The 24325-nt window shown below is 40.7% G+C and overlaps 1 protein-coding gene across 1 annotated transcript in view; it reads left to right on the top strand.

Annotated features, from left to right (window-relative positions):
• Positions 1-223: 223 nt before the first annotated feature.
• MARCHF6 (membrane associated ring-CH-type finger 6) overlaps positions 224-24325 on the top strand; it is a gene marked incomplete at its 5' end in the record, with an annotated part of 388473 nt that continues 364371 nt past the window's right edge. The window contains one exon of the mRNA XM_089654544.1: positions 224-361. Within this exon, the coding sequence (XP_089510670.1) occupies positions 224-361 (138 nt within the window). The remainder of the gene's footprint in view (positions 362-24325) is intronic.

Below are 24325 nucleotides of genomic sequence, written 5' to 3'. Positions count from 1 at the left end.
AGTAAGCAGCTAAGGAATTCTTACTTTACCCTGACTTTCCTGATTATGCATATTCCATGGAAGCAAAGGTATTGAAGCCACAGGATCTGCTTTACAGCTTTGCCACAGAAAGATTCAAAAGGAGCTTAGCAATGGCAGCCCCATAGTTGTCTGTGAAAACAATTACTTTAAATTTATGTGTATGCATATTAGTAATCTAACTTTTGCAACATTTAATCCCCAGCGATGCACCAGTGAGTGAACTATCTTTGGAGTTGCTACTTCTGCAAGTTGTCCTCCCTGCCTTACTGGAACAAGGACACACTCGTCAATGGTTGAAAGGACTTGTCAGGGCTTGGACTGTAACGGCTGGATATTTGCTGTGAGTAGAAATTTCCAACAACCGTCTGGTCCTTATGACACAGAGCAATAAATCTAAGAATAAGGGCTTGTTCACACCATGGTACAGACACATCAGTTTTTCTGCATGTGTTCTGCAAGGACACAACAAAATCAGTTGTTATCTATGTGCTCTGTTCACACCAGTAGTATCACGTGCAGATTTTGTCTGCTCAGGAATCTGCAACGTGTATAAAACTCATTGAAGTGTGCATGAAAACTGATGTAAACTGATGTCTCTGTAAACCTCAAAGGAAACAGTGCTGTGAGAGTGAATACGTTTAAACCTCACATCGAAGTGTACCTTTATTACAATCAAGGATCAAAATATAAGGTGGCCCGGGCAAGGTAGAGGACCTGTTCGCTCCTTGGGTGTAGCAATGCAGGGCAGAGAAAGGTGCTCTTGTTCACAAATGGAGGTATCCCAGAACGGACTTCACCGCGATCTCGGAGGAAGTGGAAGGGAGGATCCTGCCTGTCAGGGCTCCCAGGTGTGACCAGAGGTGTGTGACTGACTCAGGGAAACGCAGACTTCAGATATGTGATAAACAATATAATTTATTAACACTAACAATACAAACATAAACGCAGTGCAATACTAAACATAATACAGTGCAAACAAACCAAACCAACCACCCACAGATAACAGTACATACAAGCAAGCGTCGTCAGGCAGGCCGGGTCAATATCAATTGGGCAGGTAGGTACAGGGGGAGCAAGCGGAGATTGGTCGGGGTCACAGGCCAGGTTCAGCAGGTAGCTAGCAGCGTAGTACAGAGGGTCAGGCAGAGGGATGGTCAGGGTCACAAGCCAGGGATCAGAACAGGTAGCAGGCAGCGTAGTACAGAGGGTCAGGCAGAGGGATGGTCAGACAAGCCAGGGATCAGAACAGGTAGCAGAGAATCAGACAGGAACAGAGAGCAGGAACAGGATACAGGGCCCAAGAGAAACACAACACCAAGGCAGAGTCCACAAGTCTGGCCATCCCTTAAATACCCCAGCATAATCAGTTCCAGGTGTTAGCTGGCTGCAAAGTTGAGTCTCTGATTGCTGGGAGCATCCGCTGGCCAGCCCTGGTACTGCAGATCAAAAGGCAGGTGAGTCCCACCATTGCTGGCTAGTCCATTGCTGACACTGCCTTGGAACGCAAGCAGGTGGACGTGGCCCGTAACCTAGACAACGCATTTCGCGCGCATGTGCCTTCTCAAGTCTAGGGACAGATGGTTAGCGGCCATTTTATAGGAGTATAGCCAGGCACGGAGGCTGGTTAGGGGACGCACAGGGAGACCCGAACGGAGCGGATGGCTCATCCCACCTGCTATATATATTGACAACAAATATTATAAATTTGAAAAACAAGTTAATGATAATAGGACCAACTGTTAAAAGCAATATAAGGTGCTGCATTAATATAAAAAAATATTTTATATATACATATGCAAAAACATATGTATAAAATATAGAGCATAAAATCCCATAAATAATTCATTGAAACAATAGGACCCGCAGTAACATGTACTATGGCACGTCTCATGAGAAAAAATGTTAATTTTAAAAAATGTTTTAAAGATTTTTTTTTTTAACTTAAACAGATACTGTACCCTTATCATAAATACTGAATCTCCAAAAAATGTAGGGACTTAAAAAAATTGTGACCAATATATAGAGATGAGTTACAGAACAATTTTGTAAAAAAGGGTGTGCATATAATAAACAAATTTGCTTGTCAAAACTCTTGCAGCTCTAACCAGTGCTTAAATAATACTGTTAATTTCTAGATCCTCGTTCAAACCATTGGGCGCCATGGAACCCAATGTAAAGATCCAGAAAGTCTCCCTCTTACACAGGAGATACAATCTCTCATTATCTGTTAAAGATCTTCTTCCTATATGTTCGATTGCCATTACTTCTAAACAACTGAAATCTTTGTTGTGATTGTGTAAACAATTGTGAGGGATACTATGCTTATCACATCTGTCTTTTTTTTTTTTAAAGAATCTTTGTTGGGTTTTCAATTATACAAAACCTGCTGGTTAAATATTCCAAGGATGTATCTCAACAACATAGCATCTTTAGTAGTTGTACTGACATAATAACCAACACAGGCGATAGTAATAGATTTGTATAGATAATCTAAACAAAGAAATTCACCAAGTATGTGATATGTCTGAAGAGTTTTCAGAATAGTAAGAGAAGTCAGTTGTTTGCAGCAGTATCATCAGGAAAATCTGAGCAGAGATTCTGAAAAAAAAAACTTTAGAAAAAAGAAAAAGGAAAGGGGTGTTGTGAGTCAGGGATGTAGAAGGATGCGTAAAAGTATGCGAGAATGTACCCTGAGGTATATAGGTGATAGCAGGTTATGGCGTAACGGCTATGTGCCGAAGAACTGAGACTATGTCATCATGTCATGTATATGGGTCGAAAACTACTGTAGGGAGAAGAAAAAAACGTATGTAAAAGAAGATAGAAAAAGAGAGAACAAGACGATAAGTTAAAGGGAGCAATAGAGAGAAAGAAAAGGTGTGGGAGAGAGCTTAGACTGAAGAATAAGGACAAAAGAAAAGAGAAGGGGAGATGAAGTAGGAGCGGGCTGGAGGGGTCCTTCCCAGAAGACATTGTATATGTTTAGTAGTAAGACGAAGAGTGAATTAAGGAGCTAGGGGGATGGCAGAAGAAGGCAATATGGGGTGGAGGGTACTGCAGGTGTTGTAAGGCCTCACTTGGTTGGGGATGTGAAAGGAGGAAGTGTTGAGGTTAGAAGAAGGGGATTGAAGTATATAGGAAACGGTGGAGATAATAGTTAGATAGAAGTTTAGCTTGGCTAACTAGGAGTGGTAAGAGAGTAGTAACAACATAATGAGCCTAGTATGCCTATGATACATAATCATGATAACAGAAGACAGGATGGAGCAATATAGAATATCCAGACTACTGGATCGTGTTTCCAGGTTGGGTCATTACAGATGAGTCACAAAGAAGTAGCTGCTGCTCTGGAGGCAGAAAGGATTGTTGAATATAAAGTCTCCATTTTCGAATATATTTCTCCTCTCTATGCTGCTGGGAGGAGGTTAGAGAATCGAGTTGGTCCAGACGAAGAAGGGCATTAAGGTCTGTTTTGACATCTGAGATATTCGGGGGGGGCTGTTGGAGACCCACTTTTTCAAAATAGCTCTTCTCGCGATCATCAGGCAGGAGGAGAGCCATGGTTTTGTGGCATGGCTGACGCGGGCAAGCCCTTGGTGGGAGCTGTTCTAGATTGCCAAAGAGAAGAGGTAGAGGATCTCTTGGTAGGTGAAGAGAAGTGATGGAGGCAATGTAATTGAGTATTTGAGTCCAGAAAGTGGATATAGGTTGGCAAGTCCAAAATCTGTGTTTTAACAAGGGTTTGTAATGACCACATAAAGGGCAGGTAGAGGCTGAAGGGTTTCCACGAACATATAAGCATGGCATATAGGCATAGTGCAATAGCTTGAGTTGTTGCTCCCGCCAGAACTCATTGGTGTTAAAAGCGCAAGTATTGTTTAATCCAGTGAGGATTTGATCCATTGGGAATGCGTTATCGAAGTCTCTAATCCAGGGAGAGTTGGTAGAGGATGTCTCTAAAGGTCGTATATAATGTAGATTTAGCGGTCCATAGATATTAGAAATCTTATATTTGCGAATCTTGGCTAGGGTGTCTATGAACGTTGAACGGAAGCGGTCAGCTTTAGCTGGAGTTATCTTATTCACATAGTTATATACTTGTAGGACATAAAGAAAATGGTGAGGAGGTAGATTGAAAGAAGTTGAGATCTGTGAAAAAGACAGAGAGCCAGAGACCATGTCATATAATTGGCTTACTAATGTGATATCTTGTGCAAGCCAAATATCGTATGCCACATGTTGTCTTGGGATGGAGAAAGCAGGATTGTGGTGAATGGGTAGGAAGCGATAGACCCAAGGGGATACGCCTAGTTTACGCCTGGTTTCCCTCCACGTGATAAGGGTATCTCGTATAAGAGGATTATATTTTAGATGTGGTGGGAGAGAGGATTCGAATGTAGAAGGGCTGAGAGATCAAACGGACAAACCATGGCAGATTCTAGTTGTAAATTGGAGTAGATAGAGGATTTGGTCAGCCAATCAATATCACATCTGTCTTTAATCAGTCTCCTATGCTCGCCTATACATTTACGTAAGGGGCGTATGGTGCTGCCCACATATAATAATTTACAGGGGCAAGTTTACACGTAAATGATGTGATCCGTGGCACAGGTAATAAATTGTCGGAATTGATATGGAAAACATTGCCCCTAGGATCAGTAATGTTAGAACGGCCATGCGTAATGGATTGGCATGTGAGACCACCTCTTTTCTTACATTTAAAAATGCCTGTTCTGTTCTCATAGTATGAAAGAATATCCCTTTTTTTTTTTTTTTTAGTATTCATGGTTAACTTGCTTGGGACTAAGATATTTTTCAATGTATGAGCCCTCCTGAAGGTCACCTGGGGAGCTGAAGGAAGAACCGGGGCTGGTTAGATCTGCAAGAGTTTTGACAAGCAAATTTGTTTATTATATGCACACCCTTTTTTACAAAATTGTTCTATAACTCATCTCATATAATGGTCACAATTTTTTAAGTCCATACATTTGTTTGAGATTCAGTATTCATGATAAGTGTATCAGTTTAAATTAAAAAAAAAAAAAAAAAAAAAATTTAAATTTAAATTTTTTTTCTCATGAGACACTTTATGGGTGATAGTTTTTGAGACACTTTTTATATAGGTCTATTGATAGTAGTGAAATATACAAGTATTGTTTAATGGGCCCATAGTTACCTGGTAATTTAATTAATGTGCCAATACCATTAAAGGGCATACGTGTGCTCAATTAATTTTCCTGACAGACGATATTTTATATACATATAAAATATTTTTTATATTAATGCAGCACCTTATATTGCTTTTAACAGTTGTTCCTAATAACTTGTTTTCCAATTTATAATGTTTGTTGTTAATATGTATAGCAGGTGGGATGAGCCGTCCGCTCTGTTCGGGTCCCCCTGTGCATCCCCAGCCGGCCTCTGTGCCTGGCTATATTTCTATAAAATGGCCGCTAACCATCTGTCCCTAGACTTGAGAAGGCGCATGAGCACAAAATGTGTTGTCTAGGTTACCTGCCTCGACCACTGGCTTGCATTCCAAGGCAGGATCCTCCCTTCCGCTTCCTCCGAAATCATGGTGACGTCCGTTCCGGGACGCTGCAGTCTCGTAGCTCACCATCTGTGCACAAGGAGCACTATTCTCTGCCCTGCATTGCTACACCCAAGGAGCGAACGGGTCCACTACCTTGCCCAGGTCATCTTATATTTTGATCCTTGATTGTAATAAAAGTACACCTCTATGTGAGGTTTAAACTTATTCACTCTCACAGTGCTGTTTCTTATGAGGCTTATGGATTCACAGTACAAGTGTTTATTACAGCAGCAGTGATGGCTCTATGTCTTGCACACTTTTCCAATTACAATATGGATGGTTCTTACTGATCTTGAATATCTGACATTCCATGATGTCTCTGTAAGTGAAATCTGCATGTCAGTTTCCATCAGGTTTTCTGCATGTATGGTGTGAACGAGGCCTAAAGCTACTTCTCAACATTGATTCAGTTCTTAGTTGAGACCACCCTTGTAAACACCTAAAGTATATGTAAACCATGACTAAATCTCATAAAAAAGTAAAGCCCAACACCAGTGTTAGCTATTTTTTTTTCTATGTCTATTGTTTTATTCTTAAATTTTCACAGTAATGCTTTGAATTTTTAAGTTACTTTAGGGGCTGTCCAAGTTTCACTGAGAGCAACTGATCATAGTTGCCAACAGTCCCAAAAGACATTCCTGAAAATCTTACCTATGTTCTGTTCAGAGCTTGTCTTGGGCAGAATCGCAAAAATTTAGCTCTGTCACGGACAACTCTGAGAAATGATGGTTGACTATATTGAAAATGATTGTGGCACCCAGGTGAATCAAAACAGAGACACACTAACAGATGGAGAGATTTCACCTCCAGGAAGTCAGGTGGTACCTGCCTGTGTGTGGATTGATCAGTCTTGAGTGAGGGGGCGTGGCCACCGTGATCACCCTAATGCTACATTTTTATTTCTCTTGATTTTTGTAAAACCACACCCATAATACATGAATGCCCCACCCCTAAATTAAAGTAATGCTCCACCTACAGTGGTTTTCTGGACAAACAGAATAAAAAGATGTCCCTAAAAACTTTTTTAAATATTGGCAACTATGTGATATGTACAACATGTGGCAGCAGTTCTCACTCCCCACCACATGGAAACGGTGCCTATGAATGACACCAGTTTGGATATTTTTCCTCTGCTTTGCCACTCGCACAGCACAGTGTTGACGATATAATACTAGATACCAGCACAATACCGGAACTGTTGTCGTTTACTGACACGGCTTTGAAGCAGGTGAGAGCGGCAAGTATGACTCCTCTCTGTACATATCAGCATTTCTCAGTAATGCTTAGAAAGCTATGAAAGTAATTTAAAAACCAGAGTGATTATGTGAAAATGCAAATGCCTATTCCATTGACTATGACTTTAACATGTTAATATCAAAATCTAGCTTCAATCTTTTCTAATCTGCAGCTTTCATTGAGATACTTGCTGATCCTACCATGAAGATCCTTGTTTAGGCAATTCCTGTTGGGAGGGATGACTGTCTCCAAATTGTGTTCCTGTGTTATCACTCTCTCATATGCTTTCCTAGTAGAGACTGCAAATGGCCATGCTGACACAATATGTAGGCATACTCTACAATTGGAAAGGCAGTCCAGTCTACACTAGAGCAAGTGCATGTAGTCAGGAATCTGTTGAAAGAGATTGTTAGGGGATCAGCAGTGTAACAATCAGCCGGTGTGTTCAGATAATAATGTAAGAAATGTCCTTGAACTGGACTAAATTATCTTGCAAAAAATGTTCCTTGTACCCAAATTTTGCACCTGGCACTGCAGGTGGACTCTGGGCCACCTCTGTCTCCCCGACACATGACAATAAGCCACAACTACTGTCGACAATTTGAAGGTGTTTACTTAGACAGACAAACAGGAGAGCCTAGCCTTAGGCATCTGTCTGAAGCTGGCTCACCAGGGGAGCCTAGGCATCTGCATGAAGCTGGAGAGTTGTGTTAATTCATTGTCCAACAAAATCTGAATAAAAGAGAGAAAATGCGGAGCTTAGTGGGCTATTATGGGGTGTTATAGAACTTCTGCAGCTACAAAATTTTCGAGAGTGATAGATACTTCTGTTAACCACACAGGAGTGTACACTGAAAATTATAAATGTCAAGGATCTGCAGTCCCCAGTGTTGCAAATGAATAAATGATATATAAAATATCCCATAATGGACCTAGGATGCGGATTTAGAATGCAACCTTTTTCAAGCAAATTCCAGGTAACCTCGATTCTTTCCAGAGAATATATATTTGATCCCAGCAACAGATCACACATCCAACAGAGCATATACAAAATGTTTAAATATTATTAAGCCCTATGAATCCCATTTAGAAATACTAAGTTAAGCCGGCCATAGATGGTTTAAACCTCGACCAGTTCAGCAGTCAAGATTCGAACCATCTATGGGCAGGCTGATTGTACCCAATTTGATTGTTGTACAATTTGGGTACAACCAGCCTGTCGGATTTTTCATGTCATTATTGCTATGGCCACTAGCAATAATTACTGTGTTCTCCAGCCCGTGATTGGAGGAAAGAAAATCCTCTGTCAGTCATTATTTTAGCAGGGATATAGACTAGACACACATACTGCTTATGTCCAATCTACACACTTATTTGTCTTTAATGCAAGGGCATGCATCCATATACCCTAGGCCGTTATGTCCTTAGGTGTTAAATCTTTCCCTTGATATACAGTTTTTTCCCTATTTAAGAATCTGTAAAGGAAGTTGATCAAACACTTTTGATCTTGTTAAAAAGACCATACCTTCAGTTACTGAAAATAACTAAGCCAGCTGTAGTGTTTACAACCCTTTCCTATGACAGTAAACAATTAATTACTCATTGAATAGAATTAAGAGCAAGAGTATGCTAGTTCTATTCTATCAGTCCTATATATATCCTGCATTGAGATATTTGTAGTTACACTGTAACTTATGAGGTGAAAAATTTTTACCAGTAAATAAAAGTGCAGTGAATATGCACAGCTTAATAAAGCTGATTTTCCTGTGGTGGGGATGTACGATCATAATACGAAGAAATCCTTTTTCAGCAAAACTCCTGTCATGTAATCCATGTAGCAATGCGCCACAGTGTTTACAATTAGTGAAAGCAGTAGTAGGTGAATGTGACAGGTAACTATGCCACGTGCTGGAGGAGGAGAGGGTTTGTTCTGGAAGAAGGAGGAGATTTGAGGAGAGGAGGATTTATACTAGAAGGGGATGGGACATGACTTGAGCTCTAAGGAGGGATTTGGGGATGTGAGGATATGTCCTGGGAGGGGGAGAATTGGTGGGGTGAAAAATGTTTTGTTTTAGTTTTTTTGTTTTTTTTTGCAAGGGGAAAGATGGATTTGGCTGGGAGGATTTGGAGAAGAGGGTTTCATTGAGGATGGGGATGTTTCCATGAAAGGATGAGGATTTATGCTGCTCCCAGCATACATCCTCATTTCCTCAGTTATTTATGCTAGAAGGGGGGAGAGGATTTTAGGTGGAAGTGAGTGGAAGTTGAATTTTACTGGGGAGGAATGTTTTTGGGGAAGGATTTGTGCTTGGGTAATTTGGGAGGGATGATGATTTCTACTAGATGCGGGATGGTTGAGAAAGGAAGAGGGGTGATTTCTGTGAAGTAGCCTTTCATTATGTGAAATCTCTTCCTTCAGATGTTAAAAGTACCCCCTTTGTCTTCTGTAATGACCTCAGAGTGAATACTTCAATACCAAGTTCACTATATGACCACTTACTGTATGTATTTATACATGGTGTTCATATCCCCTCTTAATTGCCTCTGCTCAGGAGAGACTAATTTCTGTTCAGCTTAACAGTTCAGCTCCGCCATACCTCGTATCAGTTTTGTTGCCCTTCTCTGCTCTTTCTTCTAAACGTAGCTGCATGTTCCAGATGAGGTATTATTAATGATTTGTACAGGGTCATAATTTTGTGTCTCTATCTCTGGAGTCTATATCTCTTTCAATGCAAGAAATTATTTTGCTAGTTTTAGAAACTACAGCTTGGGGGCACATGAACGGCAGCTGCTGATGATGTGTGACTCCAGGGCTCCACCGAGAGTTTGCTTCCTCTATCTTGCACCAAGAAAACATTGGGTGCATTCAGCACAGGTGGACTCGGATTGATACCTACACATCCCTGCTAGAACCTATGGAAAGTTTGGAAGTCAGAAGCCACCCATCTTGTTGCATTTTACTGCCCTGAGACCATCGGCCTCCTTGAGAGCCCATGATGGATCAATTCCTCCTGCGACTGTTCACCCTTCCTCCCCTCAGACAGGACACTTCTTTTGAGCCTCCTGATCCTCTCATAGACCTGGGTGAGTACACAACCATTAATGTTCCTGTACAATTCCAGTCATTTATGACCTACCTAACAACTTCCAAACTGATTGAAAGATTACAGGCTCTGCTTTAGAACATTTTCTGCAGCATCTTTACACAGGTAGGCAAAATTGCACAGGAAATCACTTAGGGGAACATACTGACCATTCTAAGATTTAATTCAAGATATCTATGTCCTGTAGGAAGAAAACTTTTTCCTAAAACATGTTTCACTCTTACAACTTCAGCAGAAAGATAGAGAGAATAGGAAGCAATGCCAGAATCTGCGCCTTAGACGGCGTCCCACAAACAGATGGGTGCTCTGCCTTACAAGTGTATCTGCTAGGTCCGTTTTTATTACTCTGGCCACATCTATCCTGAACATAGACTGGCATTTGGGCTGTGCTCACTGATCTCTGGGCCCAAAACCTCCTGCTGGTTCACAGCCTTGGGACACTGTCTCTTTCCACTACTATGATAGTACACACGTAATATATCTACCGTACAATTGACTATAAGGGCAAAAAAATTTCAGATTGTCAGCGATATATCTGCTTTTACTCTCACCAAACTTCACATGCTAAGGAAATACTTCCCATATTCCCAAAGCATTGTGTGCAGTATAGTTGTCGCTTCACCTTTAGGCTATTTGTCACCAAACACAGCTAAAAAACACAGTATAGGAGATATTTAAGCTTTTCTTAAGAGTCTGAAACTGCCACTTCTTCCTGAAGAAGCTCTCCTCCCTAGATCCCCTCAACTGCATCACTTAGCAAGATCTGAACCAAGCTAAATCCAAAAGAACAATTGGCAACCTGCGGCTTCCTACTCCACTTTTCATCCTGACCACTGACTTGAACTGTTGTGATGAGAGCTGTAATCTTCCCTTCCAATTTTTCTAAAAGCGGATGTTCTCTTTATATCCACTGATCCTATTGTTGATACCTATGCATCCTGATAATGACCAATGTGATTTCATTTCTTTTGTACTGTACTAGTAGCCACTATAGGAAACAGACAGTGGCTTCTGCATACGTGGTGTTGTCCATGCCCCTTTACATCGTCGGCTGGCCTATGGTGTCCAGAAATGTATTCCATCTCAGGCATTTCTTTTTATGGGTTCTTCAGTTTCTGTTTGTTTTGTTTTTTGTTTTTTTTTCTTACCACACCAGAATGATTTTTTTAGTCAGTCTGGTTTTTGTTTTTTTTTTGTTTTTTTGTTTAATACATTTTTATTGCAAAGTACAAAATACAATCTGATTAGACTCTCTCAGAAAAAGAGCAAGTCCAGATACAACAGGAATCATGCATTATAAAAACAACATACATGTAGCATATAATCATCATATGTGTAAGTTGCAAAAAAAAAAAACACTCTGGTATCTGAAATTGAATGCTTTGGAAACACTGAAGGCTGAGAGCACATTTTGTTATTTAAAAGGGGGAAGAGAAATAAAGACCAAAGGAAGGAAAGAACGAGAGAGGAAAAAGGAGGAAGGAAGGTAGAAAAGAGGAAAGAGATCAGATGCGATGTGGCTGTTACTAGACTCAAGAACAACCATGTGTCCTAAGGTGAAAAATGAATGGTCAGGCTAGTAATAAGTTAGGATCCTGAAATGGTATCAATGTACAAAATTGAAGACTTACTCTAGAATATGGGCCTGTTCGAGCTTGTTTGTCAATAGAACCTCTAGCTATGTGCATCAGTTCTTTCCGGAGGCATATGTCATCCACCTTGTGTAACCATTGAGTTGGTGAGGGAACGTTTTTTTTGCCCCCAAAAAGTAGAAGTAACTGATCTCTTATATAGGCCTATTGGTTCAGTTGTACAATGAAATAAAATTGGTCAGGGCTCAACCCTTAGATTATCACCTTGTATAACAGAGATTATGTTGACCACATCTTGGCAGAATGGACGAATTAGTGGGTGGTTTCACCAAATATGACCATGCGTGGCATAGCTACCACATTCTCTCCAACCCTGGGAAAATTTGATGGAAACATTGCATGTAACTTAACTGGAGTGTAGTGCCAGCGAGTTAGAAGTTTGTAGTTAACTTCCTCCATTTTCGAATGAAATAGATGAAATGTGTGAAAGTTGCATGATGGTCCAATTACCAGCGGGTGAGGTAGCCTGGGTATGTTGGACCCTGTAGAAAAAAAAAAGGGGGGAGGGGAACTTTGTAAAATTGTGACAAACAATGCTGCCAAGGATCCTTAGGGTGTAAAATAGACTATAGGGTTCAATTTGTGTAAGGATCAGAATGGATGAGAAAGCATAGAAATTGAGACCGTTTGGAATAATGCCATCAATCCATGACAGTAGGACATGTTTTGTGTCTCTGCTATAAATAAACAATTTTCTTTTTTTTCTTCTTCCCTTCTTTTTCTCCTTTCACTTCTCCTTTTCTATTTCTGCGTCTTGCCTTTTGCAACCTTAAGTTCCTATTGGCCGATTGAGTTATTTTCTTTCAAATCTTTTTTTATTGAAATTTTAACAATTACATGAAAATAGAAAGATCCAAGGTAGAAAAACGTAGAAACTTTTCTTAGCACCATGGTGATAGCATGCTCTTAAAGAGAAAGCTATTGTATACTTGGCCTAGTCGACCAACTGAGGTATACATAAACAAAACAAATCAATAATTGCACTCTTAGCTACCAACAATATTGGTTACAATTAAGGCATATAATACCAACATAGTGCACTAATTGCCATCACAGTTTTCCTAGAAGAACAGACCAATGTATGGCCGGACTTCCAGGTAGTATAGTTTTAGAGAGAAAGGGAAGGGAAAAGAAAAAGAGAAAAACAAAGGGTTAGAAGAGAACAGAGCACAAATTCAGCCAGAATATCAATATTATATTCCAATTCTATATATTCATATTGTGAAACATGAACATTTCTTTCCAACAAGACCATTTCAGGTCAAATGTCACCACGTGCTGGTAGGAAATGGCCACAGCTCTCTTGCATATGTAATGTGAGTGTACTCTATGAACTACTTCGGATATAGAGGGGGTTGTAGTTAATTTCCAAGCAGCTGCAATTGATAGTCGGGCAGCATTTAGTATATGGCCAATTATTGTTCTAAATTATCAAGGGAATAGGTTTAGGGTGACATTAAGTAGTGCCGGATGAGGTGCTGGGCTAGTCATCATTCCAGACACTTGCAAAATAAGTACGAAAACCTCTTGCCAGAATTTGTGCATTCCCACATAATATGAAGTAGGTTACCCTCCTTGCCACAATTCCTCCAGCACAATGGCGACACATTCGGATACATCTTTACTAGTTTGTACGGGGTAAGGTATAACAGTTTTAGAGAGCAATCCCAGTGATTATTGCATTTGGTGATACTCAAATTATTGCTCAAGGCTGCATTCCATTCATCTCAGGTGAATGATGTTTGTAAATCCTTCTCCCATCTACCCACACAATTTAAGATAGAAGAATCATTGTCATAATGTAAAAACTTGTAAAACCATGAGATACCTTTTTTCATTCTAATAGGGTTAGTTAAAATGTGCCAGATTTTGGAATCTATTTCAATCCATTTCTTCGGATTTACAGTATGATAATCTCTAATTTGCAGAAGAGAGTGTAAGCCTTTGCTTGGTACAGTGTTCCCTATCTCAGCGAAAGTGCTGTAGCCTAGATCCCTTAAAGGGTTGGTATTGAGATTAGGGATAAAGTATTCATACGCTGGTAATGGTACATCAATTTGAGGTTTGTGAGAAGATATTTTGTTCAGGCCAATTATCCACGCTTTAAGTGTTGCGGAGATGGATGGAAGAAATGTATTTAAGCGTTTGGATGTAATGGATCTAGCTATAATAGTAAGGCTTGAAGATCTCTATTGGGAACCGCACTCTGCTCTATTTGTACCCATAGCTTATCTGACAGGAAAAACCACGCCGGAAGTTGATCTAAAATGGCTGCATATTAGTAAATAGACAATACTGGAAGACCTATACCTCCTTTAGATTTATGTTTAGTAAGTGACAGGAATGGAATCTGCAGTTTCTTTCCCCTCCAGATATATCTTTTTAAGACCGCCTCCAACTTTCTCTTATGAGGGATAAGAATTGTAATCGTTATCATTCTAAAATAATACAATATTCAGCATTTTAAACACCTCTATTCTACCTATCCACGAGGTTTCAAATTTTTCAAGATGCTGCAATTCCACTAGGATTGACTGATAACATATTTTGTAGTTGTCTTTAAATGTATTGGAGGACGGGGCAGATATGCATATACCAAGGTAGTCAACTTTCTTATGGGTCCAGCTATAGGAGAATTTGTCTTTGAGATATTTCAAGGGTCCCCTTGCTACAGCTATTGGTAGAGCACAGGATTTCGTGATATTACGTTTATAGTAAGAAACTGAACTAAATGACTGCAAAGAAGCAGAAATTTCTGTGAGGGAATTCAAAGGGTCGGTAACAGTAAGTATGACATCATCTGCAAACAATCCTATTTTAACGGATGTGGTTGCTACTTGGATGCCCGAGATTCATGGATTAATTCTAATTGCGGTCACTAGGGGTTCCATTACTAATGAGAAAATAATAGGAGAAAGAGGGCAGCCCTGCCTTGTTCCATTGGTGATATTAAAAGGTTATGATAAGGCGTTGGATGTAAACACTTGTGCGGTAGGGACCGTATATAGTGCCATAATAGCAGACTTTATAAATCCACTAATGCCAAATTTGTTTAGAGTAGCGTCTAAGTACTGCCAGTGGACTCTTATCAAATGCTTTTTCGGCATCCAATGCCAAGAATACGGCCTGCAGCCCACAAGTTTCAACCAAGTTCATCAAATTAAGTATTCTACGGGTGTCGTCTGCTGCTTGTATGCCCTTAACGAAGCCAACTTGATCAGCCTTAATAAGGAGAGGAGTTATATTTAGGAGACAAGTTGCTATGATTTTGGCGTATATTTTAAGGTCTGTATTTAGCAGGGAGATGGGCCTAAAATTTTGAGGTTGGTCTGGGGACTTCCCTGGTTTAGGTAAAGTGACAATGAGAGCCTTTAACATCTCAGGGGAAATGCGGACTTAGTCACGGCTTCATCAAATGATCTTTTAAGATGGGGTAGTAATATAGATTGAAATTCTTTATAGTACTCAGTACTCAGAATCATTAGATTGCTCACCCATATGTTGCATATCTGGAGAATACTGTTGCTTAGTCTTCTGAGGGCTTCTTGTTGGAGTCTTTTGTTCAGAATCTACAGTATCTTTAGGGCTGGAGGTCTGCAGGGGAGAGCTGTGCTTGTCTCCCTCCACATGTCGCTGCAGGTCCAGAGAAGAGCAGGGATTGGCGCCATTTTGGGAGGAGGGGGCACCCGTCGGAGTGAAGAACTCCGTTAATTTGCGGGGCCCCTCCTTTATTTTTCTTTTCCCCATCCCTCCTATTCTCTGCCCCACACCACCCAGAGGGGAGCTGTATTATCGGCGGGTTTTCCTGCTGTCCCATGTCACTATGGATAGTGGCAGCTCCCAGAGCTCTCTTACTGTGCGGCCATCTCAGTCCACGGCTGGCCACGCCCCCGAGAGTTGTTTTCAATTGGGAGCCATTAACAGGGAGAATAACAAGCACAATGAGGGCCTGCTTTCTTTTTGATTTTTGTCCATTTCAACTTAAGTCTCATGCTCCTTCTAGCACACTGTTCCTTCAGTAGGTTTTATGTTGCAGGCACTTACCTTGACTTAGTATGGCTCCATTTGCTTGTTCCGTGTATGTTAATTTTTTTTTTTCTCCTTGACGTTCAAGTCTTTTTGGTCTCCTTTTACATTGTACTATGTGCAGATTTTCTCAATAAAATGTTGATGCACTCGCAGTGGGGTTTTTTCTACCTCTAAACTCCTCTCTATGTGTGCATGGACACAAAATCTAACATGCAGGGGCAAAAAGTGTGCATGAGGCCTTAAGACAGTCATTATTTGGTGGGTTTCCATCTAACAGACCTATTAAAAGTCCACATCATTTTGCAACCTTATAAAAGAACACCATTTGATTGCATTTGATTTGATTGCACTTAAAACATATTCTTTCCAGTACATCAGATGTACTCTACATTAGACTACTACATTGTTTCAACCCCTTGGTTTAAAAGTATTGTTTCCTCTGAAATTAACTCTATAACGTGATCTGACTATGCAGCTATTGCATTGGACTTGGTAATTTCCGACATGAGTCCTTGGACATGGCACTGGAAGTTAAGTGACATGTTACTTAACTGCTTCATATCCAGCGACGTACTGGATTGGAAGGGTGATAGCTCTGTCATTGCTGCAGCAATGATCAAGATCATTTTTTTAGTCCCAGCAATTCTGCACAAGTAAACAAAATCCTAACGGCTAAGAAGCCGCTGGAATACATTTACAGGGCTCTCTGTGCAGTCTGGGAGCCCAGTAAGGATGTGACCAATGGCATCCAATTCCTGGGACATGGAGAGAGGAACTGATCACGTTCCTCCCATTGTGTGATGTCAAAAACCAGAATAACAAGGATTTTATCACTTCCAGTCTCTGTCTGATATAAACAAGCCATTACCGTCTTGAACAAGCATCTGATTAAAACTGATAGTGGTTTGATCAGATGCTTTGGAGGCCAGAGGAAAGAGCTGGGGTCTAATCTCCACATAAGCTCCTCCTCTTGCTGCCCTAAATGTGGCCATTTCAATGCGGATTTGTACCATGCCTTTTGAACGAGTCCCAAGATTAAACGTTTTTGACACTCAGTAGTGTGCTATGTCACCACTCACTTGGTAAACTACCTACACCGAGCGGGCACTTTTTGGTTTAATCAATATCCCAGGTATCAAAACTTTGAGAGGTTGCAAACTACTTATTATTATGTACCTTATGGCCTAGAAAGCTACTCCTCATCAGTGGATTTTCCCGGAACACCCCAGCACTCTGTTTATAGCTAAATTATCTTATGTTTTATAACTGGATTGAGTGTAGGCCTCTTTCTGTAAGGCTCACTGGATCAAAATTTCTTTTAGGTTTGGGAAGCTTTTTTTTCAAACCTTGCCTGTAGATACTCAACAATCTATAGCACAATGTTTTCAATATACCCACTGGTACCAAACTAGAATATTAACCAATGATTCTCCAGCTGACATGTACTATGCTTTATAATGTATTTACTGAGGCCTCCCCACTTTTCCGCTACCTCTTGTTAGACTGACCGTCATCCATCCAATTTTAAGATTCAAAGACCCAGCGCTGCTAGTTTGTCACCAAGCTGTACTAACAAACTACACCGTTACTCTTATTGTGTTTTCTTGTTTAATTGGAGAAGAAAAAGAGGCCATTTAGAGGACTTTATAGGCACTACAACAGTGATAAGTAAAATAATTACTTTATTGAACATACATAGACGTACAACAATTATTAAAATCCTCTGCAGAGAATGTACTCCCACAATGTTGGAATTGAACATTCAATGCAGAAACAAATCGTATAGATACATTTGGTATTGATACATTCCACAATAAAAGTATACCATGACCCGGCACAGGTTTGGAAACAGGTATTCTGATATCAATGGCTGTAGTAACTCGACCTGTTTCACGATAATATCGCTTCTTCAGAAGTTAAATTTCTACACAAAGAGAATGATATAATTTTGTAAACGGCATTTTGTAATAACCAGTACTCATCACATAAATCAACTGAATAAGTTGTCATACCTTAGTCTACAGGTAACAGTGCAGGGGCTGAGAGAGAGGACCTCCGGCCTTCCTAGGCAGGGCCAGTCAATGTGAGGATCCCAATTAACCAAGATGGCAGGTGGCAACCCCTCAAAGGGCTTCCTAACGTATATAGAGTATATACAACTGTTAATAAACATGATGGGATCTCCTAGATGTCACATGGACAGGTATAGTGAAGTGTCTTTGACTATAGATACACATAGGAACCTTCTGCCCCTAATTGGGCTGTGTTCAAGGGATAATACTGAGCAATTGTTGCTGTCTCTTTACAGATGGAACTTTGATTGACCCTTCTTGACTATTCTAACGCAAATAATGTGCCATTACATTGAAGAACTCTTCTCTTGTTCAATTTTAGATACATAGGTACGATTTGACACTCACTTCTTTCCTCTATGCATGTTAGATTCCATCATTGTTGTTCCGTGATATTCCAACTTTGGGGGATGGAGTGTTTTCTCAAAACAATTTCCCCCCCTTTATACTAAATGACAATTAAGCATTCTCTCTCCTTTTGTGTCCTCTTTTAGGGATCTTCTCACATATTTTACTAGCTGGTTGCTAGTGTTTTTTGCATGTACTTTACTTAGACCGGAATTGGTGACGAGATTGTACTTACATAGTTTATTGCTGGTTTCTTTTATATGCGCTTCACTCGGACTGACATTGGTGATGTTAGTGCACCCCTATCAGTGGGGAGATCAGTCTAATTTCTATACCTACATACCCTTATTTCCCATCTAGGCGGTCCCATCATGTTTCTTAACAGTTGCATATACTCTTTATATGGGATATCATGTTTCGGTCCAACGCCGCCAGGTTGTACCTCAGACTGTCCAGGAGCTCAGTGATGCCCTGGTCCAGATCTGGGAAGAAATACCCCAGGACACCATGGGGTTTATTTACTAAAGCTGGAGCGTCCAAAATCAGACTCACTTCTGCATAGAAACCAATCAGCTTCCAGGTTTCATTGCCAAAGCTTCATTGAACAAGCTGAGGTTAGAAGCTGATTGGTTTCTATGCAGAAGGGAGTCTGATTTTGGACTCTCCAGCTTTAGTAAATAAACCCCCATCTGTCATCTCATTAGGAGCATGCCCCAACATTGTTGGGCAAGCATACAAGGACACCATGGCCTTGATTCACTAAGATGTGAGTGTATTAGCAGAGACTGACCATTCAGGCAGACTCCGGTCAATCAATCAGTCGTCTGACCAGCGTCTAGCAAGCTCATTGACTAGCGTCTACTGACTACTTTGCTATCACTAAATGTGGTATCCCGTCTGGCACATTTTTAGGTGCAATACCGGATATGTTCACTAGATGGCGCACAAGCGCGGGCTTTATTAACATTGGCGTTCTTATGATGGCAAAATAGAATTCTTAGAATGTAATAAATAGTACACCTGTATTAGAATTTTCTATTTTCTTCTATTTCTTTTCTTGCTGTGTCTCCAAAATGATCAGGAAACTAATGCATTTACTAATGAATGTCATACATTCTGTACTCAAATGTTAAACATTTTCACACTTATATCTCAAATAATTTATATACTTCTAATTTCCCAATATAATTATATATCTTCATTCTCTTTAATCATGTAACTATTCTATGGTAAAGACAAGTGCAGCGCTATAAATGCATGTGATCAATAATGAATGCATGTAAAAACCAAAAAGTGCAAAGAATTGCAACAATGATGTAATATTGTAAATGGTGCTAAAATAAGTTCATAGAATCATTCCTGAATAATGGAATGTCCTTCGTGTGAGAGTACCAACTCAGAGAGTGCCTATGAATGGCACGTGTGGTCTCTCCATGACGGACAGTAGTGCATGAACTTGTGAAAGGTAAACCACCCTTGGGACTGGTCTACACTCACCAGAACAAAAGTATTAATGTGTATGGGTTATACACATCACACATCTGGGGGTGCAGCGGTATGCTGGCAGTTATGGGTTAGTCATCCAGCTCCATCCATCCATCCATGCATCAGGGTGGGTGCCCAAATGGTCCTGGGGAGGAATTAGCTCAGCCACAGGAGCCAGAAAGGTGCTCAATAGTGTAGTACACTGTCACAGGGGTGGATGACCTTTCACGAGTTCATGCACTACTGTTCGTGATTATATTTATCTTGTGTAATACCATTTTACTAGTCTATATCATTTGACCAGCGCTCGCTTTATCATTTTTAAACAATGTAACTATTCTACATTATAGCTCAAACTGTGTCTCCCACAGTGGTTTAGTGGTTAGAGCTCAGAACTTACAGCACTTGGGTCATGGGTTCTAATCCCAGTCTTGGCAACATCCCAAAAAAATGGAGATCAATTTTCTGGGTTGTGGCAGGAATATTGATCAATCAATTATGATTTTGCCTAATGACTAGAAAGTGGATGAATGTTACTTGCGTACTGTTCTTCTGCCAATTAGGAAATGTGCAAGTTTCATGCCGTGTATATTTCATTGTAACTTTTTTCTCTTTTAAATCTGTCTCCTTATACAACTTGACCCCCTCCCCCACCCCATCATCACCTGTCCCATATGCAAATCTATGGATCACCGCCCCACTCTTTAACTATCTATTTACTGATCAAGTGAATGTGTCTCATTTTCTATCAGCTACAGCTCAGATCTCACATTATTATACAATTGCTGATTGTATCTCACCACTAGTCTGATTGAATTCACAATTCCTGGTCAGTCCTGTTCCCTGACCTCTAATAACCTTTAGGGCCAGTTCACACTACATGTGTTTCAGTTGCTTTTTCAGCATCACAAACGCACAGAAAGAAGGTTATATGGTTGTCAATGTCATAGTTCACATCAGCGCTTGCATTTTCAATGCATTGCAGGTGCTGTAAATAAAGTTGACCACGCTGCATTGTTTCTGCACAGAACTGTACTGGAACACATTGAAACGTCCTTGAATGTACTAAAACGCACATGTCCCTAACTACATTGAATACAAAGAAAATAGAAAAAAATAAGTGGAAGGGATACAAAAATGCAATGTAAACATGTCCAAAACGCATCCAAAATGTACTGGAACACACTAAACATGCATGCCAAAAGGGCATGAAAAAAACCCATCAGGAACACATCTAGACTGTTTCTATAGTGTGAACCAGCCCTTAGGACTTGTTCACACCATTGGTGGTGCAGAAACGCATGCAAGAACACACATTTTCCAGCACAGCAAAGAAATGCAATGCCCTATGTAGATGTGCGCAGGTACCATGATGAAAATGTTGTTGCACCTACACACGTCTATTAAAAACAGCCCCATTCACAGCCACAAATACGCATGGCACCACACTACTGTGCGGTTAGGTGCGACACACTTGGAAAATAACATAAAAATAAGCCAACATGGCTAAAACATATCTTGAAAATATGGGGACTCTGATATCCAGCGACAGTCCGTTCACGAACGAGAAGCAATTCTGCACCCCTAAAACCAACATAGAGGAAAGGGATGGTCAAATTGCTGTGCTGCTTCCAAACCACCTCTGGCATGCCAGGGTCATTATGCAGGTCCTCGATGCCAGTTCTTGCCTGCGGCCACAAAATATCCACTGGCCACAAGTGAAGGTGAGTGGAGGACGTGAAGGTGGATTTCTACCAGCTTCAACCGCAAGCAGTACCACTCCTGAAAAATGAGAGCAAATAATCATTGACACGTCATCATGACAGTCAATTCTCAGTGCAGGCTATCTAGAGTGTCTTTCCTTTTTAACCATTTCAAGAGTTCAAGGAAACATTCTTGGAGCATCTACTGTGTTTGGAAAGGCCAAAGGCCCCCCCCTCCCCCAGGCACACTAATGCTTATGCAGGCCATAGACGGGGAGAAAAACAGCCGATTTTTCTTTTAAAAAATGAAAAATCGGTTGTTCAAGCGGCCGACGTTACCAGCAATGGTAAAAAAAAATCGGCCGGTTTTCATCCCGTCTACAGCCGGCAAAAAGTGTCCCTGCAGAAAGCTCCGCTATTTCTTTGACAGTTCTTTGACATTTATAGCGGTTGCAACAATGTATTTGTATCCATTTCGGATACAGATGTTTTTATTCGGAAACAAATAGATACAATGTTGCAACCGCTGTAAATGTCAAGGAACTGTCAAAGAAATAGCGGAGCTCTCTGCAGGGACACTTTTTGCCATACTGGAATTCCTCTCATTTTTCATCCTTCTTCTTCCTCTTCTTCTTCCTCTTCTTCCTCATCATCATCCTCTTCTTCTTCATCATCATCCTCTTCTTCTTCTTCATCATCATCCTCTTCTTCATCATCCTCTTCTTCATCATCATCATCATCCTCCTCTTCTTCCTCTTCATCCTCTTCTTCATCATCTTCTTCTTCATCATCATCATCCTCTGCATCATCATCCTCTTCTTCTTCATCATCATCCTCTTCATCATCATCATCATCCTCTTCTTCTTCATCATCATCCTCTTCTTCATCATCATCATCCTCTTCTTCTTCTTCTTCTTCATCATCATCCTCTTCTTCTTCTTCATCATCATCCTCTTCTTCATCATCCTCATCTTCTTCTTCATCATCCTCTTCTTCCTCTTCTTCATCATCCTCTTCTTCCTCTTCATCATCTTCTTCCTCTTCATCATCATCCTCTTCTTCTTTTTCTTCTTTTTGTCTTCCTCTTGCAGGTCACTGCTCATGTGCAGATTTTTTATCAGTTAAAAAATCGGCCGATTTGCCCATCATTGCCGCGAAAATTGGCCGATAATTCGGCAAATTCGGCCGTTTTTTTCCAACTTTACCGAAAAAAAAAATCTGCCAAAATACCGAAAAACGGCCGAACAAATAGCCCACTAACGATCCGAAAATCGGCCGATTTTCGACCCATCAATGGCCTGCATAAGATATGGTGTGGCCCTAGGGTCAATGTGTATTTAGAATACTTCCAAAATGCACATACAAAAACACTACATCCAAATGCATGTTGCATTTCTATAGCATGTTAAACAGAAGAAAAATGCACTTCCATAATGTTAACATGCGCAAGTAAAAATAGACAAAATCCACATCCTTTTATTCTGGCTTCACATACATGCATTGTGGTCTAACACTGCACTCCTGGGCAAATCACATGCAATTCGTGTGCGTTGCAATTAGAGACAAACATTTTGCACACCTCCAATTGCACCGCATCCGGGCCAAAAATGTGCAGGACCCTTTTTCAGGGTATGCACATGGGTGTGAATAGGCATGCCATCCAATTTGGCAAATCGCAATACGCTTTGTGTACCAATATTGGTGTGTTGGTAACTTCACCTAGAAAGCCGCAGCAGGTGGCATGAAGGGGTTGCGGTTGTGATGCGGTGCAGCGCTTGCACAGAAAACACTGCAAATTTCACATCACATCTGTGTGACACCAGAATGTGCCAATATGTGGCTTGACAAAGCACAGTGGTCAGTGCAGATTATTTTCAATCCATGTTTTTTTACACTTTTCATTCACTGGTTTAACTCAGGTGATCATTAATCACAATTATCTCCGGAGATCACATGCAGCCCCTCAACCATCTACACATATCTCTGGAAATCTATACAGATCTCCTTGAAAAAATGTCTCCTCTCTTCTTCGGAAAACAATTGTCCTCCACCTCATAAACAGGGGGACAGAGAAGACTTCTCCTTGATAACTAAAATCAGATGAATTATCTGTGCTTAATAAACATACACCAATACTGCAAATGCATTGTACTGTCCAAGGCATTGCACACTAACGCATTGCACACTAGAAATGTCAAATGCGTTAGTGTGTACAGTGCATGAGTGTAAAATGCTTTAGTGCACACTGCAGTGTACAACGCATTGCACACTGTAATACACTGTACAAAGTAATACCGTGTACACCCACACATTGTAGACTGTAATGCACTGTACTGTGTCATGCAGGATGGAGCAACGCATTGCACACTGTGATACAGTGTACACCCACACATTGTAGACTGTAATGCACTGTACACTGTCATGCAGGCTGGAGCTACGCATTGCACACTGTGATACGCTGTCCACTGTCATGCAGAATCCAGCAACGCATTGCACACTGTAATACCATGTACACCAACACATTGTAGAATGTAATGCATTATACGCAGTATACATGTCCAGATATTCAAAGATTAGCCATGAAGGCCTAGCTGGTTACCTATTTGGCGACCGCAGATAGCCGAATAACGCTACACTGCATCCAGGCAGCTCTGGGAGGGTGTCATATGACATCCTGGCAGAACGCGCTCTCCGTGATTGCTGTGTCCTAAGGACACAGCTGATCACGTGATGTGGTAAAGACCAATCACAGCGGCTTTTTACCATGTGATCAGCCATGTCCAATGACACGCTGATCACCGGGAAATGCATTTGCCGGGTCTTGGCTGCACTTTCATCACGCTGTCAGAATGTGTGGAAAGTACTGCCGAGAACCAGCAGTTATCAAAGCAGGGGTCGGCCCCGATGATCAGTGCCCACCAGTGCCACCCAACAGTTCCGCCCACCTTCAACGCACATCAGTGTTGCTAAATTACCAGTTTGCCAAATGTTATAATATAAACAGACTTTTATTCATTATGAGCTATTTTGTGGTTTATCGAGCAAAAAGTAAAACTCAAAGCAGCAAGTCAATACCACCCAA

Source organism: Staurois parvus, unplaced genomic scaffold (genome assembly GCF_062004578.1).
Source record: "Staurois parvus isolate SC_StPar_1 unplaced genomic scaffold, SC_StPar_1.0 ptg000775l, whole genome shotgun sequence".
Classification (NCBI taxonomy): domain Eukaryota; kingdom Metazoa; phylum Chordata; class Amphibia; order Anura; family Ranidae; genus Staurois; species Staurois parvus.
This window is presented reverse-complemented; position numbering and strand designations above follow the sequence as displayed.